The 26,904-nt window shown below is 37.5% G+C and overlaps 1 protein-coding gene across 1 annotated transcript in view; it reads right to left on the reverse strand.

Moving 5' to 3' along the window:
• Positions 1 to 23,617, reverse strand: part of robo3 (roundabout 3) — a 58,789-nt gene extending 35,172 nt beyond the window's left edge. The window contains exons 1-2 of the mRNA XM_018004287.2: positions 22,807 to 23,617; positions 629 to 822 (exon numbers count right to left, since the gene is read on the reverse strand). Of these exons, the coding sequence (XP_017859776.1) occupies positions 629 to 822; positions 22,807 to 22,924 (312 nt within the window). The 5' untranslated portion in view covers positions 22,925 to 23,617. The remainder of the gene's footprint in view (positions 1 to 628; positions 823 to 22,806) is intronic.
• Positions 23,618 to 26,904: the final 3,287 nt, after the last annotated feature.

Here is a 26,904-nt window from a genome sequence, read left to right on the forward strand (position 1 = left end):
AATTCAATTCATTTTTAAGTTTTGCATTAAATTTTTTGAAATTCATTTCATTTACATTTTAATATTATTCATAATATTCATTTCAAAATCTAAATTATTATCATATTCATATTATCTGTTCGTATTTCTTATAAAAAAGAGAGGATTCAAAAAAAAAAAAAAAAAAAAAAAAAAAAAAAAAATATAAATAAATAAATAAATATAACAAAATCAAAATAATAATATAAATAAATAAAACAAAATCAAAAATAAAATAAATGGTAATAAATAGATAAATGCAATAAAATAATAAATAAAATAATATAAACAAATAGATAAGAATTTTTATGGCATTCCTTTATAATATTTTCATTATCTTGAGGCCATTTCTACATTCATTTCTTCATTTCTTCATTTACTTCATTTATTTAAATAGTAAGAGTCTTATAAAACATATTTCATATTTTTAGCATTAATTAAAAATATTTCCATTATCATCCCATTACTTATATTATCTGTATATATTTCGAAAATAATGTTAGCTAAACATCTTCATTGCAATCTTTTACTCCAGCAGGAGTCTCCCACTCCCGTGAGAGCAACTCCATTCAGACTGTCGCATAATTTACATTGCTGGGACAGAACTTACCTTGAGGAAAAACAATCCGCCCGCCGGCAGGGTGATGCGGTGCGATCCGGGCAGTATCTTGAGTGGTACGCCATCCTTGTACCACTGAATTGTGGGCGTGGGCGAGCCCTCTGCCTTGCAATTAAGCGTTGCGGGCTCGTGTCGCGGCACGGTCGTATCTATGGGGTGTTCCACTATTCGCGGCGGATGTGAGCCTGAGATGAAAGGGAAGAGAAGAGAAGAGCAGAGATGAGATGCGAAGAGGTAGATGAGCTATTGGACTGAGCAATGAAGAGGTTAAAGCGCTTTTTATACAAATTGCAAGGGACACAGAGCCGCTGCCTGTGGGTGGGCGGGGCATTTCCTTTTTCCGCTGCGTCAGTGTCGGCAGAGTCGACAGAGTCGAGAGTTGTGCTCGTCAGCGGTTTGGCAAATGTTAAAAGATCTCGCTGGCAAAATGAAAACAATGTTAATGCGCATTGCCGTTGACGTTGCAAATGAAGTTGCAGTCGCAATTCAACTGTCGCACTGCGGCAGCAGCAGGATGAGGAGAAGGACGAGCAGTTGCAGGAGGAGGAACCTGTTCAAAGGTTCATTTCGGAATTAATTTGTGTGGATTTGCATATGCGGCAAAGAAGAAGAACCGCATAGAGCCCAGCTCAGCTTAGCAGTTAAGTAGTTTTTTGTTTATGCAAAAACTGCTAAATTAACCTGAAGAGGGCGAAAGAGATACAGTGAGATAGAGCAAGAGAGAGAGAGAGAGAGATAACTGAACTAAGCCGAGGATTAGCATAGTTCCAGTTGACTGCACCACGCTCTGACAAAGGCAAATAAATAAAGCCTGTGTTTGATTTGCAGCGACAGCCTGAATAAATACTATCTGTAATAAAAACATTGCCTTTTCGTCTATTCATTTGAAATTGCAATTGGGAATTGTAATAATAATGTTGAATAATATATTATGGCAACAGTTAAACGAGTCAATAATGCAAATTTCGTTTAGATTCGATAGGTTTCAGATGTATTTTATATATTATTTATTTCATTTTGAAATGCTTGAATCATTGATCTGTGTTTTTCAAAGGCAAATTAGGGTAGATTATTGTGCAAAGGAGTGAATCTTATTAATTTGATTTTAAAATTAAAATATTCTTCAATTTTATATGTAAATATTGAATATATTTAAAACTCATATAATATCTAAAGTATATAATTAATTAAAAAAAAATCATATTTAATATTGCTTTTTTATTTTAATGCATCTTTTAAGTAATTTAATCTATACTAAAAGTATTCAAGGCAATAGAACACACAGACTTTTTCCGTTAGTCTCGCATAATATTCAAAGCTCTATGGGTTTATAGCTATGCTCAGCTATTATACAAAAATGCCTAAATCTCTATAAACCATTTAAGTATTTAATTTATTAGAGTTTACAATTAATGCCAGATTAAAACTAAGTTACAACAAGTAAGAAGGCTCCAGTCGAGACTGCTCGACTAGGAGATACCCTGAACCCTCCAAACTGATATTCTAATCATTCTGGACTTCTTTTATGCACACATACATACACATGCACGTATAAGCACGCGCTTTGCAAACTGCGCAGCTAGCAGCGGCTGCGCTTGGGCTGCACTGCAGTGTGGGCAATATAACGAGAATTTATTTGTTGAATAATTTCTTTTGTAGACATACGATCTTAATGAAACTTTTAGAGCGTAATCATATGGCTTAAATGTGTGTACATTTCAAAGCACAAGTCTCTAGTACTTGAAATGCGTTTTTTACAAATTGGGGGCGAAGGGGGCGTGGTATCCAAAATCTGTAAATTACAAAATCTTTGTATCCATTAACTTTATATACAACGCAAATTTGAAGTCTCCAGGTCTAAAAGTGTTCAAAATAAGCTGAAAAAACATTGTCGATTTTTCGATTATTCTCGATAAAAAAGTTATCGGATGAGTTATCGAAAAAATAAAGCAAACTTGTACTGCCTATGGTATACACGAGTATGCTTGCCAAATTTCAGCTCTCTAGCTCTTATATCTTCTGAGATCCTTTTGCTCATACGGACGGACGGACGGACGGACGGACGGACGGACGGACGGACAGACGGACAGGGCTATATCGACTCAGCTCGTCGTCCTGATCAAGAATATATATACTTTATGGGGTCTGCGATGATTCCTTCTGCCTGTTACATACTTTTCACAAAACCATTATACCCTGATTTCCCATTTTCAATGGGTTCAGGGTATAAAAATTAGGCAGTATCAACTTGGGTCTTCGGCCTATCAGTAACTTATTTAAATCAATCAATTGCAAAACGTATTAGACCCGAGTTAAACAAAGATTATCCCGCTTAAAGCTGATAAATTTATCATAAGCCAAAAAGCAGATCTTTAAAGTGCGTTCAAGGCAAGTCGAGGCAAAGCAAAAGAAAGTTTATATTTTATTGTAGTTCGTTATGCTTGGCCATAAGCAATATGTCAGTTGCAAAAACATAAATTTCAATTTTCGTGTCGTATATATCAACAATTTGCTGTCACACACGCACAGCACCCCAAGAGCAACAGCAAAACTTTTGTAGCCATAGATACATTTATATCTTATAGATACACAGATGTATCTGCAGCTGTAACTGTTGCTGTAAGCGGGTTTTGAAAATTGATATGTCAGAGAGTGTTGGAATATTGAAACGTTATTAAATAAGGATTGTTGCTTGTTGTTGTTTGTGTTGCTGCTGCTGTTGTTGCTGCTGCTGCTGCTGTTGATTGCAACATGACAACAACAAACGCAACAACAGCAACAAATTTACAGCTCGAGGCAAGAGTTGCATGTCATGCAGCAGACGTTGCACAAAGTCGACGCTGTAAATCGAATTGGCATGGGGCTGGGTCGAACAGGACCAAGCAGGAAACTGCGATTCGAACCCTGAGTTCGGAATCGAGCGGCGCGAACGTGTTGCATGTGGCATGCGGCATGTGGCATGTGGGATGTGGCTGGCCGGAGGGTTAGCCGAGCAAGACGCATGTCAATGTTATTTTAGCAATGAAAATATATATAACAAAAAAAATTCTGGGGGCGGGCAGGCGTGGCACTTATGGCTGGATACCGAAAATCAACACGCAAGCAACACAAAAAACAGAAATAAAATAAAATAAAAATAAACGTAAGGACAAATGAAACTGGAAGTTCAGCCAAAATGTGTTCAATGCGCACATTCTGAGGGTTTAATGTCGCATGTGGGTGGCTCTTATATTTTAGGGTGGCCCAAAACTTGCCGAAGCGTGGAATTTTTTTTTTTCTGTTCCATTTCGTTGTTTACATTTCTTTGCTTGACCAAGGAGCGAGCGGGCTTGGGGTTTGCGGTCGTGTGACTGTTGCGCCCTGCGGTAATATTCAACACCTAAAAAAAAGGTTGATTTTGTGTTGTTGTGTGTTTATAAATGACAAACTACAGAGGGGTAGGGGCTAGGGGTAGGGGTAGGTGCAGGAGTGGGTGGTATTGCTGCTTGCGTGTGTTTTTGGTAACACGGATGTAACAGTCACTGTGTCAGAAAATACGCATTTAAATGTCAATTAAAAAGATAAGGGTGCAAACGACTTGGAAATGCTGTAGCCAAAGCGATATTACAAAGAGGCGTTTGGACTGAAATTTATAAAAAAATAAAACCAGATGTGTTGTTTAATGAAATGAAGACAGGTAGAGTGTTATTTTAGACACGTTGCTTTGCTAAAAACGAAACTGAACTCAGCTCAGCTGACAGCAGAAGGAGAGAAAGAGAGAGAGAGAGAGAGAGAGAGAGAGAGGGACAGAGAGAGTGAGAGAGAGAAAGCTAGAAAGCCAGTACTTGATACCAAAGAGTGAAGTGTTCTAAATAACTCAGCAATGTTAATATAAGTCAGAATAAATCCACAATAATATTTCAATTATTTTAACATATAATACTATATACATAAATATCTCAAAATATAATATGCTTAAACAAAAAAAAAAAAAAAAAAAAAAAAAAAAACAAAAAAATTTTACATTCACATATATTATTTAAATACTCCGAAAAATAAATATATAAAAAAAATATATTATAAAAAATATATATAAAAATATATATAAAATATTTTCATGTCTAGCCACTCGATTTCTCAGTTTGTTGACGTTGCAACTTTATGTTGCCTGTTGCAAAGCTGATTGGAGTCGCCGTTGCCGTCGCCGTCTCCGTTGCTGTAAAAGTTTGCGTGTGCATTTAATGAAACGAGTCGCAACTAAATAATTCAATTAGTAAACTAGAAAACTGAATTCAGAAAACTCACACAGGCCATAGCCCAGAGGCCTACTAATTTAGTTTTAATTGCATGCCGAAGCCTTTAGCCTATATACGGCATGTAAAAGGAGTTGCTCTACTATAAATATCGTCTATATATGTACATATATGTATATGCATGCATGCATGCATATATGCTGCATACAAAGAATGTAACAACATAGGGGAAAATGCACGAAATTTGCATAAATTGCTAAAACGACAAAGGCATTTCCAAGCGCTTATGCAAAATGCAAAACTGCCAAAGGATACGAAAAAAGGACGAAGGAGCAGCAAGACCTAGGCCAAGACGAAGACCAAGGCGAAGACGGGGACGAAGATGTTCCATGAGTCTCGCGTGGAGTGCCCGACCCTGGTTAAGGCGCACAAATGCCTGAAGTGCATTGCTGAGTGCAGTTTTTGGTCTCTCCAGTTGCGAAAACTGGGTTTCACTTAACAAGCAAAATATTTGCAGCAATTTCCTTAAACATTTTCTTTTTGGCCACACCACATGCGAGCGACTGTAATTTGCATGGCTGCTTTTGTTTGTGGCCTGGCGGCTAAGAAACAAGAAAAGGCACATACATACACATAAATATATATGTACATATGTGTTATATATATGACTAGAAAGCCGCACAGCTTTCGCTCGCCTGCTCACTTGGATCATCAATCAAGGAGCTCGCTTTGGATTGTTGCTTTAATTAGGGCGCTGCTAATTGTTTTAGTAGCTTACTTTCGAGCGCCTAGACTCGGCTCGAGAGATGCGAAAATTGTGTTAGTGCGAGCATGTTGCACGTCCAATGCGATAATTAAATTCTGTGCCATAATTTATGTCCTGCTGCAACAGCAACAGCAACGGCAACGGCAACAGCTGCTGCTACTCAGCAAATTTATCTAGTGGGCGGCCATCAGCAAAGCCAAGCTGCTATTTTTGGCTTGTGTGCAGAGAGGAAAGTGGGAAAAATACTTAATTGCAATATATGAAAAGTAAGTGAAGTGAGTTCAAGTCTAGTTAGTCAAAGGCAACTTTAATGTTGACTTAAGTCAGGCGCTGCATATCGCATGATAAAGATAAGTTTAAGCTATTGAGTAAGATTCATATTCACAGTTGTCTCTGTGTTTCTGGTGCTATGCAAAGTATCAATGCAACTGTTGTACGTTGGTCAAACTGTAAAGAATTTCATAAAATTATTTATTTTATTTTTATTTATATATTTTTGTATGCTCACAATGTCTTTGAGCAGACAAAAAAAAAAAAAAAAAAAAAAAAAAGAAGAGATAAATAAAGAAGTATATAAAAAAAAAAAATTGAAAAGCCAATAACACTCTATTTTTGAATAATCTGGAATTCTTTGTGTACTATTTAATAATTTCATATGTGGTATTAATTTTTTTTTAAACATTTTTCTGTACACTTTTCAAATTACAAAAAATATACAATTTAATTTTTTTTTTCTATTTTAATACTTCTAATATATAAGATATAAAGCTGTCTATATGCAACTGACCCATCTGGTAAACCTATCACACATGTAGATTAAGAGTATTAAAATATAATAGAAATTATTTTTATTAGGTACAAACATTTTAAAATATTTTGAAATGTCTATTGAACAAATAAAAAAAAAAAAAATTTTAATTAATATATATTAATATAATATTAAATTATATACAAAAATTTTAAAGTAATTCGAAAAGTGTATAGAACAAATAAAAAATAATAATAATAATTAAAAAAAAAAAAAATTATTAAATTATATATTATTTGTACATACAATTTGCTATTGATTTTACTCTTAGTTTAAAACATGGAACTTAAATATTACCAAGATTGTCTTAAGCAGTGTGGAGGTTGAGTGAATCGAACATTCCATTATTTAAAGACTGTAGAGTTTACAGAATTGATTCTATTTGATATGAGTGACAATGAGCTCTGTAGGCCTGCATGAATGTGGACCGATCTACTTATAAATTATATAAATTATAATGTAACATTTACTAGCTAAATGCAACTTCTCCTAACAGTCAAGCTGCCTTTACTTTGCTTCAACTTTCAACCACCCAAAACTATTTCATGCACATATAAATATACATTTACATATACATATATACAAATTTAGCTGGACAGCCGAAAATGTTCATTGTCGCGTTCGTTTTCGTTAGAAATTGTGAATTACTTTTCTTGTGAGCAGGCAACACCCTTGCAAGGCCTTGGAACAACAGCCGAAATGAGTTGAAATTGAAGTTTGTAAATGCTTCGTGTGCAGCAAATTGTTTCCGGGGATGTTGTGAAAACTTTTTGTTTAGTTATGAATCATAACGAGCCAAAGGCAGCCAAAAACACAGAATACGGAACAAAAAAACAAAATAGAAAACGAAACTTGGCTATAAATTGTAACATTTAGAACTCAAATTTGTGCTTTTGTTTCGCTTTTTTTCACGCTCCAAGAGGCAAGACGAGGCGGAGGAGGAGCAGCAGTTGGAGCAGGGAAGTGGGAGGTGTGGCAAGGGTTCGACTCTTGACAATGACTCAGAAGTTTTTCAAATGAATTGCTTTTCGACGAGTCACAAATTTGTTGAGGGGGCTGTTTGTTTTTGACACCCACAAATTCAGCTGCCACGCCCCGTTCTCAATGCAGGACTGTAAATATGCCCAAGAGTCAAAAGAATTTTGTGGTTGCGAATGGCGAACTGCAATAAATGCAAAGAGCCGGGCTAAGCGATGCATTGGCATCAAACTCAATGTCACTTGCAAATGTTTTTCCACACACCAACACACACACATGCACACGCATGCACACAGAGCATTTGGAAAACATTTTCACAGAGGAAAACTGTCTGTTTGGCTCGTTGCCTCTGCTAGCAGGCTGCATATAAAGTGCAAGTAATATAAATAATTCAAAACACACGAGAGACTGAGCACACACACACATACACACACACACACACACACACACACACAGTTGCATTGACACACTTCAATGTGGGCTGCTCTGTCTAAACTTTGGCCCACTCTCGGCCCACTAAATGCATTACAATGGCAAATGCAATGCCCCGCCCAGGGCCAAATGTGCAAATACTTTTAGACATTCGTAGCATCTGCAACTTGTATTTGGTTTTACTCGCATATATCCACAGCAAAAGCCCACTCACTCACTCAGTCGACTGACTGTCAGTCACTCAGTCAGTCAGTCAGTCTGCTCCACATGCTCGCAAACCACCTGCGCCACCTTCCAGAAGGCAAGCAAACACATGTCGAATTCGTTGCTATAACTTAGTATATGCATTGGCGTTTGGCTGTGCCCAAAAAAGTTGCAGCCTTGGCGTTAGCTTAGTGCACCACCCCACCGCCCACACACCACCCCAGCAGCCTTCCACACATACAAATTTCACTCGAATGCAAACTTTTCACATTCGGTTTTCCAGCACAGCGCATTGAACGTTAAAAATCCACAACTACACGATGTATCTGGAGGTGTAAGTGTGTGTGTAACTGTGCAGACGTGTGTGCGAAAATGTCTGTGTGTCTGTGTGTGTGACGGCGTTTGCATACTTGCATACTATGTCTGGGCGCCGCTGAGTATTATGAATTTGTGGTTTAATTTGACGTCGTTTGGGAGAGCTTCGAAAATTGAATTTATTCAATCTTTTTCCTTTGCCAGGCATTCAGTACAGCTGTCGTATCGTAAATCTAATTTCAAGTCTACACAGTTAACTCTCAACACTCAAGTCTCCACTTTTCATAATCATTTCAACTCTTGTCCCCACTGAGGCCTTGCTTCTCTGATATCTAAATTTCCCTATCTGTCTCTAATCTACACTCAATTCTCCACATGCGTATAAGCATTTATCTCCATTTATCCATTTGGTTTTAAATTCAGAGATATTTCCGGGACGCTGCGGTAGAAACATTAATCATAATCATAATGAAGTCTCCAAAATCAATTCTACACCATATAGTCCACACATTCAATCGAGTCTACTCAATCGCGTGTCTACATTCGAACAAGTCTCCACAGTCGGCCCTCTACATTCAATTCTTTACAATGAAGTCTCCATAAAAAAATACGTATAACCAACTCTTCCTTAGCAAGTCTCCACAGATAAATTAGAGACTAAAATAGAGATCCTCAATCAAATTTTATTAATTATGTCTTCACACATAAGTCCCTACGACTTTTCATAATCTTATCATGATATTCAGTTGCCTCAATGAAGTCTAGGCATGCAAGTACCCAAAATCAAGTCTGCATACTCAACTCTCCAAAATGGACTCTACATAGTCAAAACTGTATAATAAAGTCTTCAGTGCTGTATATGATGGCATTCATACCATCTATGCTGTTCGGCTTTAAGTCAAGTCTCCAAAAAGAAGTTATTAAAATCGAGCTAGTTACAATGAAATCTCTACACAAAACGACATCAGCAGACGCATCTCTAATATAGTTTCGAAGTAGTTCAGTTCTAATAGCCTTAATTTAATTAGGAAACTATTTTAAACTTAACATTCACAACGAGTTTAACATATTTAGCTTTACATAAAATGAACAAAATTTCCAACTATTCTGAAAAAGAGTTTCATTTGGAGAGTGTATTCAAATTGCCACCATTTAGAGTTATTTACTCTGCCCTGCGCATATATTTGGTGATACTTTTCGAGCTATTTGGCAACAAAAGTTTGTGAAGCGTAAAATGTTACGGCTGGGCACATGGAAGCTTTGCCGGCAGCCATACGATATTTTTATTTGCACGTCGGGGACATTTGAAATTCCAGTTGTGAGATGGCTCATTAAGCAGCAAATACAAGCCGAGCCACGAACCAGCTGCACCACCTGAGCAGCTGAGAGGACGCAGTTGTTGTTGTTGCTGTTGTTGTTCGTGTCAAGCAGCTGTGTCAAATGCTAATTAAAATCAAGCGGCATTCGCTTGTATAAACAGATAACCTAACATCGAGGTAGAGTCAGGGGGGAGGAGGGGCGTTGCGCGTGGAGCAGGTGAACTAAAATCAGAGGACAACGTTGGGCGCCAGCGCTAACGCCATCATCATCATTATCCTTGTCATCGTCAACAGCAATCAAGATAAAAGATAAGTTAAATGCCGAGTGGGCAGGCGAGGACGAGCCGGCTCGCTGGGAGAAGGAGCTGAGCTGAGCTGAGCTGAAGGAAGGGTCCTGCAGCCTCTCTAGCTACAGCTGCTGCTTGTTTGTTTTGTAATAAAGTCCTGGCCAGCTACCTCTCTCTCCCTTTCTCCCTCTCTCTCTCTCTCTCTTTCTCTCTCTCTATCACTCGTTTCGCATCAAAGCAAACTTTGAGCTGCTTTCGGTTTTTCGGCTAGTGATTTGGACGCTTGATTGCTTTCGCTCATTCCCATTTTGGCAGGCAGTACGTGCGAAGCACCAAAGGACACGCTCCTGCATAGCTATGCCCTATGTGCGACTATATGTGTATGGGTGTGCATGTTAATTTCCATCTGCCTGATTGCGGGGGTGTCACTCTCCATATCTCTTCCTCTCTCTCTCTCTCTCTCTCTCTCTCTCGCACACTCTCTATCCGTCACTCTTTCGATCCTTTCGTCCGTCCCATAACAACACGTTCCTCTCATAATTTGGAGTGAAAATTTTCAATTAAACTTAATTGCATTAAAAGCGAAGGGTTCAATCTGTCGTTATAGTCATTCGAAGCCACCCCAGCCCAGCCCTGTCGCTATTCTGTTACCCTAACCCCATTGTTGTTGTTGTTGGGTTTTACTTTTTAACTTGTGCCCTGCCCAGGCATTCATTAGGGGATAGCTCCACTCAATGCTAGTTGTTGCTTTTTATGGTCTCTCAACTTTTTATGCTGCAATAGGTTTAGCTTTTTTGTGGGCGTTTTAATGGGCGTGGGCGTGACTGTAGACTGCACTCGTTAAATATTGTCGATTTACATTCTTAACTCTCGTATTTACTGTGCACTCAAAAGTCAATTTAGTTTTCCATATTCATAAATTCGAATTAATTTGTCAGTTTGCCCTTACAAATTTCATTGCTTCATATTTTTTGAGGTTAATGTGAGTGATATAATTTGTAAGGGATAAAATTTAAGTGTAGCGCTGGACTTTTTATAGCGCTGTGTAGAATAGAATTGCATATATTGTAGAGATGTTGAGTAACAGAAGCTTAACAGCTTTGGCTTTACGTTTATTTTTACATGATTATGTTATGGAATGAAATGTTAAGTTAATTCTGTTATGGAATTTTAGCTTGTTTACTGTAATCATATTATGTTTAGAGATATTTGACTTGCGACTAAATTTATATAGCCCCTTAATAGATCACTTATTCCCATGTTTAGCTCAGTTGAGTTATGGCCAACTCAAGGAACGAGGACTATGCTATGCAGCACAAAGAGTGCTGAAAACGTGGCACTCATTTGGTCAGCTATACAGTAAGCACTTTAGCGACTTCTCTTTCCCATTTCGCCACCTTTCTCCCGCACTCTCTCTCTCTCTCTCTTTCTCGCTCTGTCCCTCAACACCTTCGGTTGAAAAACCACTTTGGGTGCCTTCCACTCGATGTAAGCGTCAAACAAACGTTCTACTCGGCTTTTTGTTTTGTCTACTCTTTGTCTGTCTGTCTGTCTGTCTGTCGCTCTGGCTCGGAGTGTGTGTGTGTAAATTGCAACACATAAATCTTTGTGACAAACACCCAACACACACACACACACACACACACAACATACACTTCAAAAATACAATAGAAGTGATGCGACAGCCATTTTTCAAAAACAAAACACAGCGCAAAAAAGAAGTAAAAATAAAACGAATTGAGAATGGGCAAAAAATGGGAATGAATCATGCTAAAAAAAAGTCGCATTCTGCTTCTTCTTTAAACAAAAAAACAGAAAGAAGCAGGCTAAACGCATGATTGTCTTAATGGCTTCGACATGTTTGCAAAACGACTGTCAAAAGCAGGCGAAGGATCTCCGACTCACACATGGAAATCACAGTTGAGTTGAGCGAAAAAGAAAAGGAGACTCGCCTCTGTGCGTGTGTGTGTATGTGTGCGTGTGTGCATGTGTGTGATTGTGATTGCCTGTGTGTGCTTGTGTCTTTTCGATTTCTCGCATTGCTCTTCATGACGTGCGTCAGCATTGAATGCGACTGCCACACACTTGAGCTCCAGCTGCTGGGCCCAGTCTCCCCTGCCCACCCTCTTCAGGCAGCAGCCAACATCCTCTTCCGTTTGACAGAAAAGTCACTCAGTCATGCAGCCGCAGCACTTGATATACACTGCCCAAAAAACACAAGTACCAGCCGCCTATACACACACGCACACTTAGGCATGCGCGACATGCGTTTTGTTGGGGGTATTCCCTCATCCTGCTATTACTTCTCCAACTCCAACTCCTTCTCCTTCTCCATTTCCTCCTTCTACTCAGTTTTTTCTTGTCAGTTGGCTGGCAAATTGAATTTCTCACCTGAGCGCCTCGCAACCTGTCTGCATGTCTAATTATCGTTATCGATATCGCGTATACGCACAGTTAGCCTCTAAGCTGTGCTTTTTTAACCCTCGTTAAGCAAAATCGAAATTAACGCTTTTGTGCATTTAGTTCACAATAAGCGAAAAAGCAGAAAAAGGACACTTTTAAGGCATCGCCCGCTGTCCCCTCTGCCAGCCCCCCTCCACTCTCTGATTTTGCCTATGAAGTTATTAAAAGTAAATTAGGGTTGTTCCACACCAGCCAAACGAAACCAGAAACCATGTGGGTGGGTTGGGTCTGGCTGCTTTAGGTGGCTTGTCAACGCGCATTGTCCCTTTCGCATTGCCAAGGGTTGCGTGTCTCATTGTTGTCGTTGTTGCTGTTGTTGCTAACTTAATTGTCAACATGGGAATTTTTAAGCTAAACAACAACTTGGATAGTTTAGCAGATAGCTATATGCATGTGTGTGTATGTATGTTTGCATATCTCTATCGCTCACTCCACACATGTACATATATTTTCGTGTGTGTTTATGTATGTCTGAGATTTACGAGGCAAAGTTTCAATTATTTTCAGATTTGTTTAATTATGCGCCTGCCTTCACTCAACTACAAATTGTTTTTTAAGTGTCTGCGACGAGAGTCTTGTCAATCAAGGCTTAATTAAGAATGCGTCTGCTGTATCTCAAAGACGTCTCAACTATCTAGCGTCGTTTTGTCAGTGGATACTCTGCACACATCGTGTGCACTCTTCCTGCTGTTTACGGAAGTCGGCATGAAATAAAAGTTGTATAAAATTTTTGCATACAATTAAGTGAATTGAAAAAAATGAAGAAAATGTTCTTAAGATTTTTGATGAGATTTCCTTTTCTCTGCCACTTTCCACCCCTCCTGCTCCTATTACCATCTCCACCTGTATAACTATTATTATAGAATATTTCATCCCAATATTGCATCTCCCCCCTATTTCTGCACCTCTCAATATTCCTCAATTTCTGTTGCTCTATATCTCTCTCTATCTCTCTATCTCTCTTCCTCCCCCTATTAATCTTCCTATCTCTCCGTCTCATTTCCCATTTTCAGTCTCATATTCGTATACTCTCATTCACGTGCTAATATTCTCATATACCCTTATTCACATATTCTCATATTCGCATATTCTCTTATTCTCATATTCCCATATTCTCATAATCTCATATTCTCATATCTTCTCAAATTCTCATATTCTCATATTCCATATTCTTTTATTCTCACATTCTCATATTCTCTTAGTCTCATTTTGTCATTTTCTAATATTCTCTTATTCCAATATTTTCATATTCTCACATTCTTACACTCTCATATTCTCATGTTATTATACTCTCATATTCGCATATTGTTATATTCTTATATTCTCACATTCCCTTATTCTCATCTTTTCACGTTTCCCATTCCTAACATCCCAACTATCCTTTCATATCCTCAATCTATACTTTCTACCTTTGAATAGAGCATCGAGTGCAATAGCTGCTGTTCCAATCATGCACAAAGCTGCCCGCAGATGAGTTGACAAACAGTAGAAAGGGGCTATACGGGTGCAGGGCGGAGGCTGTTTGAGTGTCGTTCGAATGGGGCGTGGCATGCGCACACCTTTGAAGTGCAACAGCCGCGAGCAAAGTTGAAAAGTGCGCTTGTTAACAATCCTTAATTGCTGTTGTTGTTGTTGTTGTTGTTACTGCTGTTGCCGTTGCCTCGGGGGCCTGGCAGGAGGACAGGCATGTCGACAAGGACGACAATGACGAGTGCAATTATACAAAAACTACTTAGGCGCGCATCCTGCCTGGCAGGCAGGCAAGAATAAGAAGAAGAAGCAGCAGCAGCAGACGAAGATGCAGAGGAAGCCTTGAGTCGACAGGACTCGACTTGACGGGACTCGGCGTGAGTCCTTGCTGCTGCTGCTGCTCCTGACAAACAGGCAGCGCAACAAAATTGAAAGAAAATTCACTTTCGTGTTGTAAATTTGTAAACATCCTTGAAAAAATAGCTAGCAGGCAGACTCAAGAGCTGAATTGTTAACGTCGATGGCAAGAGGAGTGGAGCTGCAGCAGCAGCAGGAGGAGAAAGAGGAGGAAGACGATGCGGCAGCTGGAGCTGCTGATGACAGCCGCAATGCAATTTGCAGCTGCATTTCTCACCAGATCCCAGCATAGGCACACACAGTGAAGCACTTTGCCAATTATCCATTGGTAACCAGGCGAGCTCCTGGCCAACAACAACAGTTGGCATTAAGTCAATAAGCGCATTGTGCTCAAATGTACATAAAATAAAGCTCGACTCGGAGCCGAGCTGGAGAATGCCATTAAATTTCGTCTGCTCATGTGTTTGGCCGGACAACAAAGCCGATTTATGCCCAATTGGATTTGCTGCTAAGAGGCACAATTCATGTTTTTATGACCGGATGCCTATTACGTGGGATTCCCTACACAGCGAATTTTCCTGCTTTGCTCTGCTTGTTCTTTCTTTTTTAATAAATATAAAATGTCCAGCCAGACAAAGCTGCGAAGCAAAGAAAAGGTGAGTTCACGCACACCCACACACACACGCACATACAGACGCAGCCAGACGCGCACACAAAGTCAAGTCCGGCAGGTCCTTTCGCCTCAGTTTCTTTTCACAAAAGGCAGCGTGTCCGTCTGCCCGTCTGTTCGTCTTGCTTGTTAAAAAGCTCAAGTTTTATGGCCTTCTCCTTACGCTCGGCTGGTCGAAATGTCCAACAGGCCTATCAATAGAAATTGCCAGGACACAGGGCGAGTGGAGAGAGGCGAGCCTGACAGCAGTCCAATCTGTTGGCTTGACATTTCCTTCGCGTTCATCATCATCGCCTGCTGACATTGATAAATTATGCAGGCAACAGCTGAGCACAGCTAGAAAAACATCCTCAGCTCAAACTTGGACGCGTATCCTTTGCGTCCTTTAGCAGGCTGTTGCGCTCTTTGACGGCCTTGCCGAGATTTCTCGGCCAGGCCTAAAAGGCAATGAGTTGGCAAAAATTATGACTCCTTGCCGTTAAGTCATAAAAGTGTATATATATATATATGTATATACATATACACATATATATCAACGTTGGTAGAGTCGCAAGCAAAGGGTTTGCCCTTTGGCATTTAAAATTGAAGTTGCTTTTTTTTTTGTTGATTGTGCAAGTGGAATAAGTGGTTCATAAAGCGCTCTCACATTGAGACTGTTAAAGCAGGCTATAAAAATATGATATATGAGAAATATGAGAATTTATTAAGGCTGGGAAAATTATATTTAACTCTTTGCTAAGTGGACGTACTTGAAATCGATATGCTTATACCTACTCGCATATTGCATTTATGTATATAAATAAAAAATATCATTCAAAGATGGAAGGGCTATATATATGTTATACATTATGTTATACACATTAAAATACATCACCCATAAGGGTGGTGGGGTGTTGAAAACTGTTATACAATTTCCATACAAAATCATCATATACTCAAGTGAACTATTCGAGCTATGTCCATGACTTTTATACTTTAATAACTAATGAGTAGAGTTTATACTTGAGAAAAATCAGAACTCTTACGAAATATTAATATAAAAATGTATAACAGTTTTCCTAAATGTCTAACAGTTTACCTAAATGTATAACAGTTTTCCTAAATGTATAACAGTTTAACTAAATGTATAACAGTTTTTAGAAAGTCTCTATGCATTTGCAAGGAACCTTTTAAAAACTGTTATATATTTGGAAAAACTGTTATTCTTTTTTGTAAGGATGATAAAAAATAAAAGTATTATTAAAGCTTGTGCTCTTCACTAATACATGTATGTATGTATAACTAAAATTTTAGTGACGATAACTGTTATACACTCAATATGAGTGAGGAACTCATTGTAAGTTGACCAATGCTATATATATTAAAATATAACAACTGTTATACGCACCGACTAAGAGCACTTTGTACTGACTATGTTTAAAGTTAATTAATGCAGCACTCACTTTAGATTACTTTCCGCTTATCACTCAGGATAAATATTTGCTCTACTCTCACGCCAATAGCAACTACTCAAGTATTCCCATTGTAATTTGCTATTCCACTCAGCAGCTTGAGGGACAAACAAGTCTCTTTCTCGACTACTTCAACTACTGCGCTCATAAATTCATAACCTACATTTAATATTTGAGCGAGTTTTCTTTATTTTTTTTTTTCTTTCTCTCTGTACTTTACACTCAGCTGGTTGTAAAAGCTGCTCGCGCTAAAGCCCTGCAATTTTCGTCGTGAATTGACAACTTTGACATAATTGACTGCAGGCGAAACAGAGGGAGAGGGAGAGAGAGAGAGAGTGAGAGTGAGAAGCGACAAAGGAAGATGTTAAATAAAATCATAACAACTCATAAACACCGCTAGTCCTTCGGCAGGTCCTTGACGAGCGCAAAGTTCATATAAAAAATATTTAAAAACCGCACTCGACGATAATGAGCGCGTCAAAGGCGATGATGCCGCGACAATGTTTTTTTTTTTTTTTTTTTTGTATAACAATTTCATAATACATTTAGCATCTCTTACTGGTCTTTCGCATCTTCTTCGTATTGCTGCACATCGCTGGCCCTCATCTTCATTAGCACATTAAAATGTCAATGACACTCGCTGCAAAGGGTCGAAAAGGGTAAGCATTCGAAAAATGCGCGCGGCTACGAATTACAGCGAGCTGTCGCAGTCTATGACAGCTACAGTGTCGCCTCGGCCAGACAGACGAGCGGACGGACAGACGGACAAGCGGGTGGACAGACAGTCGCGCCAGGCAGCTTGGCGTGCGCATTCTCCAACACGGACATGAATTCTTAAAACCCTCCAGTCGGCGGTCATTTAATGCTTTATGATTTACGCTGGCGCCAGCAACAACAACAATAACAGCAAATACTTATATATACAAGTAAATATATATAGCCTTATATACACTCAAAAGAATATGTTGAGCACTTGTTTATGTCCGCGCTGTCGCTCCCTCGCGAATTTTACAACACTCGAAAGGGGCACATTAAATATGTCAAGCAGTTGAATATGGACCTCGGGGAGGGAGGGAAGCAATTTCTGTTATTTGATTTGAGCTTATTACAGCCAAAGATTTGACACAATTTATAAAAGAGATTTTAATTGGGGTCGTAAAAATACGAAATTGTAGCGATAAAAAAGTTAAGGGAACTTACGAAGAGCAATCCAACATGATAAATAAATTGAGAAATTCTACAGATTTATTTAATAAATGAAAAATAAAAAATAAAATTTTTTGAATTATAAAATATATACATATATTATTGCTGAATAAATGAATGAATGTTTTTTCTGTGGTCCAATGTAATGAAGCTTGATATTCAATTGACATCAGTCACAAATCCGAATAATATATCTATTATATTTGTCTATTTAATTAATTTGAACTTTTTACATAATCATATATTTCAGCATAGTAAAATAAAAGGAGTATTTAGGAATTTGAATTACTTGTCTATTTGATTTTACATTCTGTGTTTTTGTCATTCCCATTTGCACTCTAAGGCACATTAAGTGAAGGTCCACTCTAAAGTTTAGCTACGCCTTGGCAGCTGCTACACAAAGTAAACTAAAGCAATTCATTAGACGGCTATTGCGCGCTTGTGTTGTTGTTTGTTATTGTTTGTTGTTGTTGTTGCTTGTAGCTGTTGTTGTTGCTGTTGGCCTAGTTTTGCGCATAATGGCATGAAATATGATGTTTTTATGTGGCCTAACACACAAAGGCTCAGCGGGTAATCATATCAAGCAGCGACCGGATTAGCCCAACAGGAACACGAATTCCCGTTGATAGGCATTGTCCTTATTGTCCTTAACGCTATTGTTTTTCTTGCTGTTGCTGTATTTGTTCTTGTTGCTGTTGCTGTTACCGAGAAGTGAAATCACTTAATTAACTTAATCAAAATATTGCCATTATTTGTGGCGCTGCATAATTGTGCTCAGAGTCCTGCATATCTTTTGTTTGCACACACGCAGGATATGCTAGTTAAATAAATAAATGTTCGTATTGCTAATGATTTGTTTGAATTGCATTCTCCTCCTCTCACTCTCTCCCTCTCTCACTCTCTCTCTATTTATTCTATTTGTATTATGACAGGCATCGAACTGATGCACAAATTAATTAAAATTTTCGCCCTTCAGCAGTTGTAAACTGCCTTAAGGTAAATAATAAAGAAAGTTTCTACACTGAATTATTTCACTATACATTCTTATAAGATTTAAAGCTTTAGTTTCATAAGTACTTGATCTGATTAGTATGAAAATTATTTGAAGTAAAATAAATTGATTATAATTTTAATTATTCAACGAACAGTTTTAAGTGAAATTTTAATTTATAGAAATAAATAAATATATAACAAATATATAATTGTTTAAAAATCTTTCTTTGATAAAGTGAATAAGCTAAAAATATCTATAAATCATTTAAAATAATAAATTAACAATAAAATTGTTTTTTTATCATTTTTATGCTCTCCACACCAACTTAGGTTTCTTGCTTGCTTCGAGAAATATTCTTTTATTTACTTATTTACCCCTTTTAATTGCTCCACTAATTAAGCTTTAATTACTTCATTTATATCTCTAATAAACTGCATAACAGAATGTTCCGTCAACAATGTTTATTGACTTATTTTCTTCGAATACCTTTGCCAATATAAATTCGTTACAAATTTGGCATTTCATCCCAAAAAAGGGTTAACTGGCTGCAAAATACTTTGAGAGCCTATTACGGAAATAACAAGGCAAACATATTAAAGATAACTGGAAAATGTTCCGTCTTTTATTAAGCGAGCCGAAATCCTATTAGGAGCCCAACTTTAAGGCCCTACATAAAATAATTGTAACCCTTTTTTACAGTAACTTAACACACGCACACACACAGAAGCATAGTGATATATGTGTGCTGTCTGCGGCGCATTGATACCATAAAATGAGGGTCAGATGGAGGTGGGCGTGGCAACATTTCATGCCACTTATCAAAGGCAACAATTTAGGTTAAATACTCATTAATATTCCGGTCTGCGAAAGTTTTTGCCAAATAAATTTATGCCAGCCGCAAGGCACAAGACGAAACAACAACAGCAGCAACAGGAAAGAGAAGAGTAAACGAGTGAGCAGCAGGCAGGAGAGGGAGAGGAGACACTCACTCAGACACACGCACCGAAATTAATTTGGCCAACGGGTCGAATGTGTGCCTTAGCCTACTTTTAGGCCAACTTCAGCCGAAGCGAACTTTGTTTCGCATGCAATGTAAATGATAATTGGGCCCAATGTCTGCTGCCAAATGAATAATTTATAAATTAAGCACAAGCAAACTTGGCAGCAACACAAAAAAAAAAAAATCATAATAATAATAAAAAGGGAGAAAAATGAATAAAAATAAAAATATAAAAGCAAAGCGGAAGCGCATTTAATTTGCTTTATTTGATGCTCCGAGCTGCGAGCCACTAAAATGCCAATAAATTTGCCGAAACAACAATTTATTGCATACTTCGAGGCGAGTGTGTCTGTCTGTATGTGTCTATCCGTGTGTGTGTCAGCTTTTAGCTGCGATTTATTTATTTACCGCTCCATGGTGAATTTCTCGCGGCTCTGATAAAATTTTTGACATGCCAAACGAGTCGAACTGGTAGCTGCCCACACAAAATGACAGGATATTATTCAATTGAATTCGCTTTACATGCATGAAACTACAAAAATAATGAAAAACGAAGATGAAACAGATTGAGCCACTGCTGCTCGAACAATAGATATGCTATAAAGCTAATTGAAAGTTTTTTGTGCAGCTGATTTAAATATATGAATACTAGATATATATCAGGTTAAGAGACGTAACAGTTAAGTCATATACATAGAGGCTTGAGGCTTAATTCTCTGTTTGTTGATGAATGTTGCCTTGACTAAGTTGGAGCAGAGCGCTTTAATGAAAGAGTCAAGTTATGGGCTTGTAATTCTATTCCTAGAATTCTAAATATACGAAAGAGCGCAACACATTTATATTCCTTAAGGTTTTTGAGGAATGGATTGTTATAACAAAGTATATTTACTAAAAATATTTTAGTAAGAAAAAATAAAATTTTATGTTTATCAATACTTCAAGATATAAAAAAAAAAAAAAAAAAAAAAAAAAAATAGTACCATAAAATATAAAAAATTATAAACAGCATAAAAATATTTTACTAATCAAATAATCAAAATAGTAATTAGCAAAAAAAAATAAAAATATATATATTATAATTATATTTTATTAATAGAGAAAGATACTCAACTAATATAAGGGAAATAGAATAGCAATTATAATATATTCGGCTAAAAGCATGTGTGTAAGAGACTAATAAAATTAAAAAAATATATATACGTAAAAAATAATATATAAATAAAAATAACAGTCAGGGATATGGATATATATAGATGAACTAAATCGACTAAGCGAACCACTAAATGAGTTGATTTGATTCTTATTTTATGATTTTGATCATAGACCCAAAGTATTTATTTGCATCCTAGCTCATCATACCTTCAGCACACAGTCGCAGATTGCAGGGTATGTTAAATTGTTCCACATTTATATGATGTGCCAGATGATTGCAACAAATGTGCGGTAAAACGCTTTTGTTTCATGTCGCTTCATTTTCGCTTTTTTGTTCGATTCAGTTTGGTTCACTTGATCCGCGGAGCGTCGCACTATTAACGTGGCTATATTTATATATGTATGTACATATTCATTTTGGGGCTTATTAAATGCGCATATTTTATGCAACGGGCCATCAAAAAAAAAAAAAAAAAAAAAAAAAAAGAAAGAGATACGAGACCAAACAAGAAAACTCATTCATAATTTGGTTTGCCCTCGGGCCACAACTCCAACTCCAACTCCAGCTCCAGCTCCAACTCCAACTGCTACTGCCGATGCGATGGGTAGCTTGTTTCGATTTTTTTGTTCTCTTCTTTTCGGTTTCTGTTTTTGCTCCTTTTGCCTAATTTGTTTGAGTTGTTAGGCAGCGAGTGGGTTGGCAAGGGCATGGTAGGGACTGCCAGGGGGCGTGGCAGCCCAAGAAAACTGAGTGCGGAAATTGTTTTGTGGCTGGCAAAAGTTTTTCGTATGAAAAGCAAGCAAATAAGTTTATTTGAGCGCAAGTAAATGAATGTTAAATAAAACCTAACTAGGATAAAGACAGAGAGAGAGAGAGAGAAAGAGAGAGAGAGGGAGAGAGGCAGACAGAGGGAGAAGAACATGGTGTAAGAGAGATCTCTTCTAAGACAGTTAATCAATACATTAGCTCATAACTGTAACTTAAATACTTGACTAGTTACTTAAAGCAAATATAATTATCAGTGGAACTTTGTTGAGTGGCTTTGCCTCGTGATGAGGAAAAACATACGGAGAGATGAAAAGTTCCAATCAAATTATTTATTTATGTGTACGCAGTAGGAGAAGGCATTAATTTTCAATTAATATTCTGTAGGGAAATATTGTGGGAGACTCGGAGTTTTAGTGAGATTGTCAGCCAATAGAAATAAAGCTACATATTTATCGGAAAGTATTTGAAATATATATAGAAATTTGTAAAATAATATTAACTGTACATAATCTTAAAAAAAAAATAAATAAATAAAATAAATATTTTACAAATTGCTCATATCAAAAATATTTCAAACAATTATTTCAAAGCATATTTTTTAGTATAAAAAATAATTATAAAAGAAATATAATAAATCTATAGAATTAAAATAAATATACATATCGATTTAATATTATTTAACAATTTTGTTATGCCTTTTAATTTTCCTTTTTACTTATTTCAAATAATTTCAAATTTTAAATAATCTTAAATACATCAAATTCTCCCATTCTATGCTCTTAACCGTTCGATATCATCTCGAATATTTCGCTATAGAAATCGTCCTGGCAGGATGCTAAAGCATACATTTGCCTATGCTGGCACTTGGCAACACCTTAGCGCTTTTCACCTGTAGCACCAACATCAATAATAATACCGAGCAAAAAAGACCAGAGAGAATAAAATGCTGTGCGTTTCAAAAGTTTCTTTTTCGATTGCAAAACTTTTGCCACACACTCGTATGCACTTGGAGGCCAGTCGGTCTGTTACCTCAGCTAAATGCACCTCATTACTGTGCCACGCACACCCACACCCACACACACACACACATACGTACACAGTTGTGTGTATATAATAAATACTCATATGAGGCATTTTCTATGGCATATTTGCAATTGCAGCAGCACTTGAACAAATGTGAGAAACTGCACTTGAACAGCTGCTGCTGCACAAACAGAATGCCCAAGCAAACACATACACTAACCACACACATGCACATACTCACACATAGTGAATACACTTGGAACATGGTCTTACCTTGTGCATAGGTCCACTTCAGCAGTATAACGATGAATACGAAACGTAAATCCATTTTACAATTTTTTACAGTATTTCGACTCGAGATAAAATGGCTAAAAAAGCGTTGCAAAAGCATTTATTTGCTTGCCGCACACACACACATAGAGCCGCACAAAGGATCGCCGAGGATATGAGGTTTTTTCTTTTCTCGCTCTCGCTCTCTCCCTCTCCCTCTCCCTTTATTTTGATTTATTTTATTTTTTTTGCTTTTTGTATTTCTACAAGTATTCGTATTCAATTTTTATTGCAAGTTTCAGCTGCAAGTTTGCAACTGGCCGGCATTCGCAAGGCGCTCACACACATACACACACACACGCATACGCGCACGCATTGCACACGGTTGTCTGGGGAGGGGGAGTGTGTGTGCTGGCACTTTGCTTAAATGCTTCCGTTTCCGTTTGCTTTTGCGTTTCCGTTAGCCACCAAAATCTTGCGGCTGCCACCTGGCGGCCAATTGAGTTTCGCATGTTTGCGACGCCTCGCAAATTAAATAATTAAAGTACGCGCACACACATACACTTATGCTCACATACACTCACACACACACAACCGAACTGCCCAAAACGAAACGTTGCCAAAAAATTGTTTGTTTATTTATGTTTCCTTTGCTTAGATTTGCTCAGCCTAGCTTTGCTTATTTTCTGTCTTCTGTCTGTTGTTTGCCGTGCGGCAAGTGGCAAGTGGCAAATGGCAGCCTTTAGGCGCGTGGCATGCTCCAAAAACCGTTAACCGTTGGCGGCAGTAACCAAAACTCAACTGAATGCCAACGGGACAACCGTTTACAGTTATGCCTGCATGCCTTCCTATCTGCTTGCCAGCACCCCTCCACCCACCACTGCCGCTCCCCCCTCGCGCACCAATCCGCCCAGTGGTGAGTTTGGCCAACTTCGTTCGCTTCGCTTCGTTCGCTTCGTGCGGCATGCAACATTCGGAGTCCGAGCGGTAAACAAATCAGCTGTTCGCCAAGCTAGAAACTTCCTGTAAATGTTGTAAATTTAAGCAAATTATTAGCTATATTTATTCGACAAACCATAGCAAAATTAAAAATAAATACATAAGTGCTCTAAGTGCATTGTAAAAAAAAAAAAATAAATAAGTAAAGACTTCCTAAAATTTTAATCAATGCAAGATATTTGAAAATAAATGTAAAGAATATTACAAAAATAAAAAATAAATAAATAGGTAATTTGTTATTTGGAACACCATTTTTAAATAGTGCAAATATAATTTTGTCTCTATAGATAATATAATTTTATTTTATTTATTTATTAATTATTTAATTTTGTTTTTAATTTTTTTATTTTTATTTTTTTTTTTTTATTATAATATATATTATTTATTAAAAAGTAATTTTCTAAAATTGCTTATAATTGATTTGAATCTAAAAAATGTTCTTCAAATTTTAAGCTAAATATATTTTAGATTCATCGAATTTTATTATTTATTTATTTATGTTAGCTAAAATTAAAAATATCAGCACATATTGCATTTAAAATGCTTTTAAAATTCGCATTCATCCAGCTAAAATCCATATCATATATGCTACAATTTCCTTATCAGCAGTTATTACTTCCTATTAACTGCCACGCTTCGGTTTGTTTATTATCAACAGCGGGCATAAACAACATTTGTTGCTGAATTCCGCCGGCTTTAGGGAAATTGTTGAGTCTGCGCACTGCCTCGAAGAGTAACACAATGTTGTTTTTCGGAGTTCGGAGTTCTTCAAATTCCGTTGCTCTCAGTGCTGACAAATCACAAAATCCGGAGCGCATTTCTATACTCAGAGAGCGAGAGAGAGAGAGTAAGATAGATTTTGCTGCAAAAGTAACGAGTGGAAATTTTGAAAATATGTGGCTGATGAAAAAACCGTTAGATGCCAATACATGCACTATAGCTTGAGTAATATCTTGAAATAAATTTAAATAAAAATACAGAAAACTGAAAATAATTAGATAAATTAAGTTAAAATTGGAGAAATAAATTTTTTTTAATAAATCTTATAATGGTTAAAGGTATATTATGCAAATTTATTGTTCAAAAGTTTTAAATCTTTTAATGATATATTTAAAATTAAATTTTTGCAATAAAATGGAAATTTTCATTTTTTTTTAATAATTTTTGTATTAAAATAAATATTAGTATTTTTTGTTTGAACAAAATATACAAAATAATATTTGGTGTATTCATAAATTGTAAAAATTTTAAAAATAATTTTTCTGAATTTTATAAATTTTTAAAAATATTTAAAAATACGATTATATTGATTGGTATTTTCTATTAAATTTTATAATTGCAGTGTTTTTAACGGACTGCATTTTCATAGTAATTCTAGTTTATACAATATTAAATATTTCATTTATATTAAATGTATAAGTTCTGCTTTCAGCTTAAAAATGTGTCTTAAAGTAAAAATACATTACAACTCCAGCAAAAACAAATTTAATCACCTGCACTAGGTAAACTCTCAATCAATCTCAAACTTTTTCTGTAGCTTTAGCTTCACTTCGAATAGCACTCTTTTCTAGCCATTTCACATCAGCTTAGAGCCCCGCTTTCAGTTTGTCGCCCTCAATGTCCCATTCAGTAATTGATTCGATTGATATAGCCACATAGTTGGCCCAGTTAATTGGAATCTAATGTCATTTCCATTATGTCCAGCACAAGAACCACAATCAAAATTAGCCCCAGCGGCTGTGGTTGCGTTTTAAAGCCCCACGAACGAGCCGAGCCAAGCTAATCAGAGTTCCCCTTGGCCCACTACAAAGTGCTGAGGGGAGTGTGGAGAGGGTGTACACCTGCCTGGAGCTACATAAACAACAATTAAAACGTTACAAATTACACGTACAAACACATCCTTCAAGGCGACAGAGTCGAAGGGAGAGCTCCATGAGCTATGCACATTTCTCAGGGATTTTCTACTTCTTTTCTATTTTGTTCTGCTCTGCTCTGCTCTGCTTTGCTTTTCTTTTCATGTTGCTCGTCTATTTTCTTCAATTATTTCCGATTATTGCAGGTAGAAACTTCAAATCCACATTAATTGCTATTTTACGTAGCTCGAGTCCCCGCGCCTCATCCAGGCACCAGCCTCCCTCCCCTCCCCTGGGTTCAGTGGCTTTAAAGTCGTGGCAGGAAAAATAACAAACCTGAGGTCAGGAACTGATTTTCCATTCATTTTCTTTACTTCGACTACATTTTTGTTTTGCTCTTGCGCTGCTTTTGCTTTCCTTCAGCTATGACTTGGGCTGCAAGAGCGAAAAGATAGAGAAAAATTACAGTGGACGACCCAGTCAAGCAAGTTCCATATACGAGAGGGTGGGCAAGCGCAAGGTAGCAGCAGGGGTTGTTAGAGGGCGCAGGAGCGGGGGCCGGAATGATAAACTGCAATTGAAGGACGTTGACTGAATGATAAATTACACTTGACAATGGCCGTTGGCAAACTCTGTGAGTGTGAGTTAGCGTGTGTGTGTGTGTGCGTTGTTGTTGTTGGTGTTTTAGCTGCGTAACGTGTGTATAGCATGTCCTGTCTGCAGCAGTCAACAGGAGCTGTTGCTGGCGTCCTGTCATAAGTTTACTTTTAATACAAAAGTTTTGCCCACTGTTGAAAAGTGATCACAATGATAATTACACAGGGCGCTCTGCTCGGCAGGGCAGGGGGTGTCGAGCTAAGCACCCTCCAAGATTTATGTGGCGGCATGTGCTGGTCAGCTAAACAGCAGCAGCAGCAGCAGCAGCAGCAGCAGCAGGCTCTACTGCGAAGGAGCAGAAAAAAGCCTGAAGTATGGCAGGCGAGTGTCGAGTGTGTTTTTGTCAGCTAAACAGGGGACCCACTTGAGGGGCAGTCAAGAGTTGGGGCCTGGGGTAATTATGATGCCTCGCTGCCTGGCTGGGAGCTGATGGGAGCCTTAGCCCAGTTTTCACTCATTAAGGATATCCGTGCAGGAAAACAATGCCAAACTCGAAACTTGGCTGCGAGACACAAAAGCCGTTACAATATTACCGCAGCCAAACACAAGAGGGCAACGCACACACACACACACACACACACACAGGCACCCA

The sequence above is a fragment of the Drosophila arizonae genome, chromosome 3 (genome assembly GCF_054131065.1).
Source record: "Drosophila arizonae isolate 15081-1271.41 chromosome 3, UAZ_ARI_1.0, whole genome shotgun sequence".
NCBI classification, from domain to species: Eukaryota; Metazoa; Arthropoda; class Insecta; order Diptera; family Drosophilidae; genus Drosophila; species Drosophila arizonae.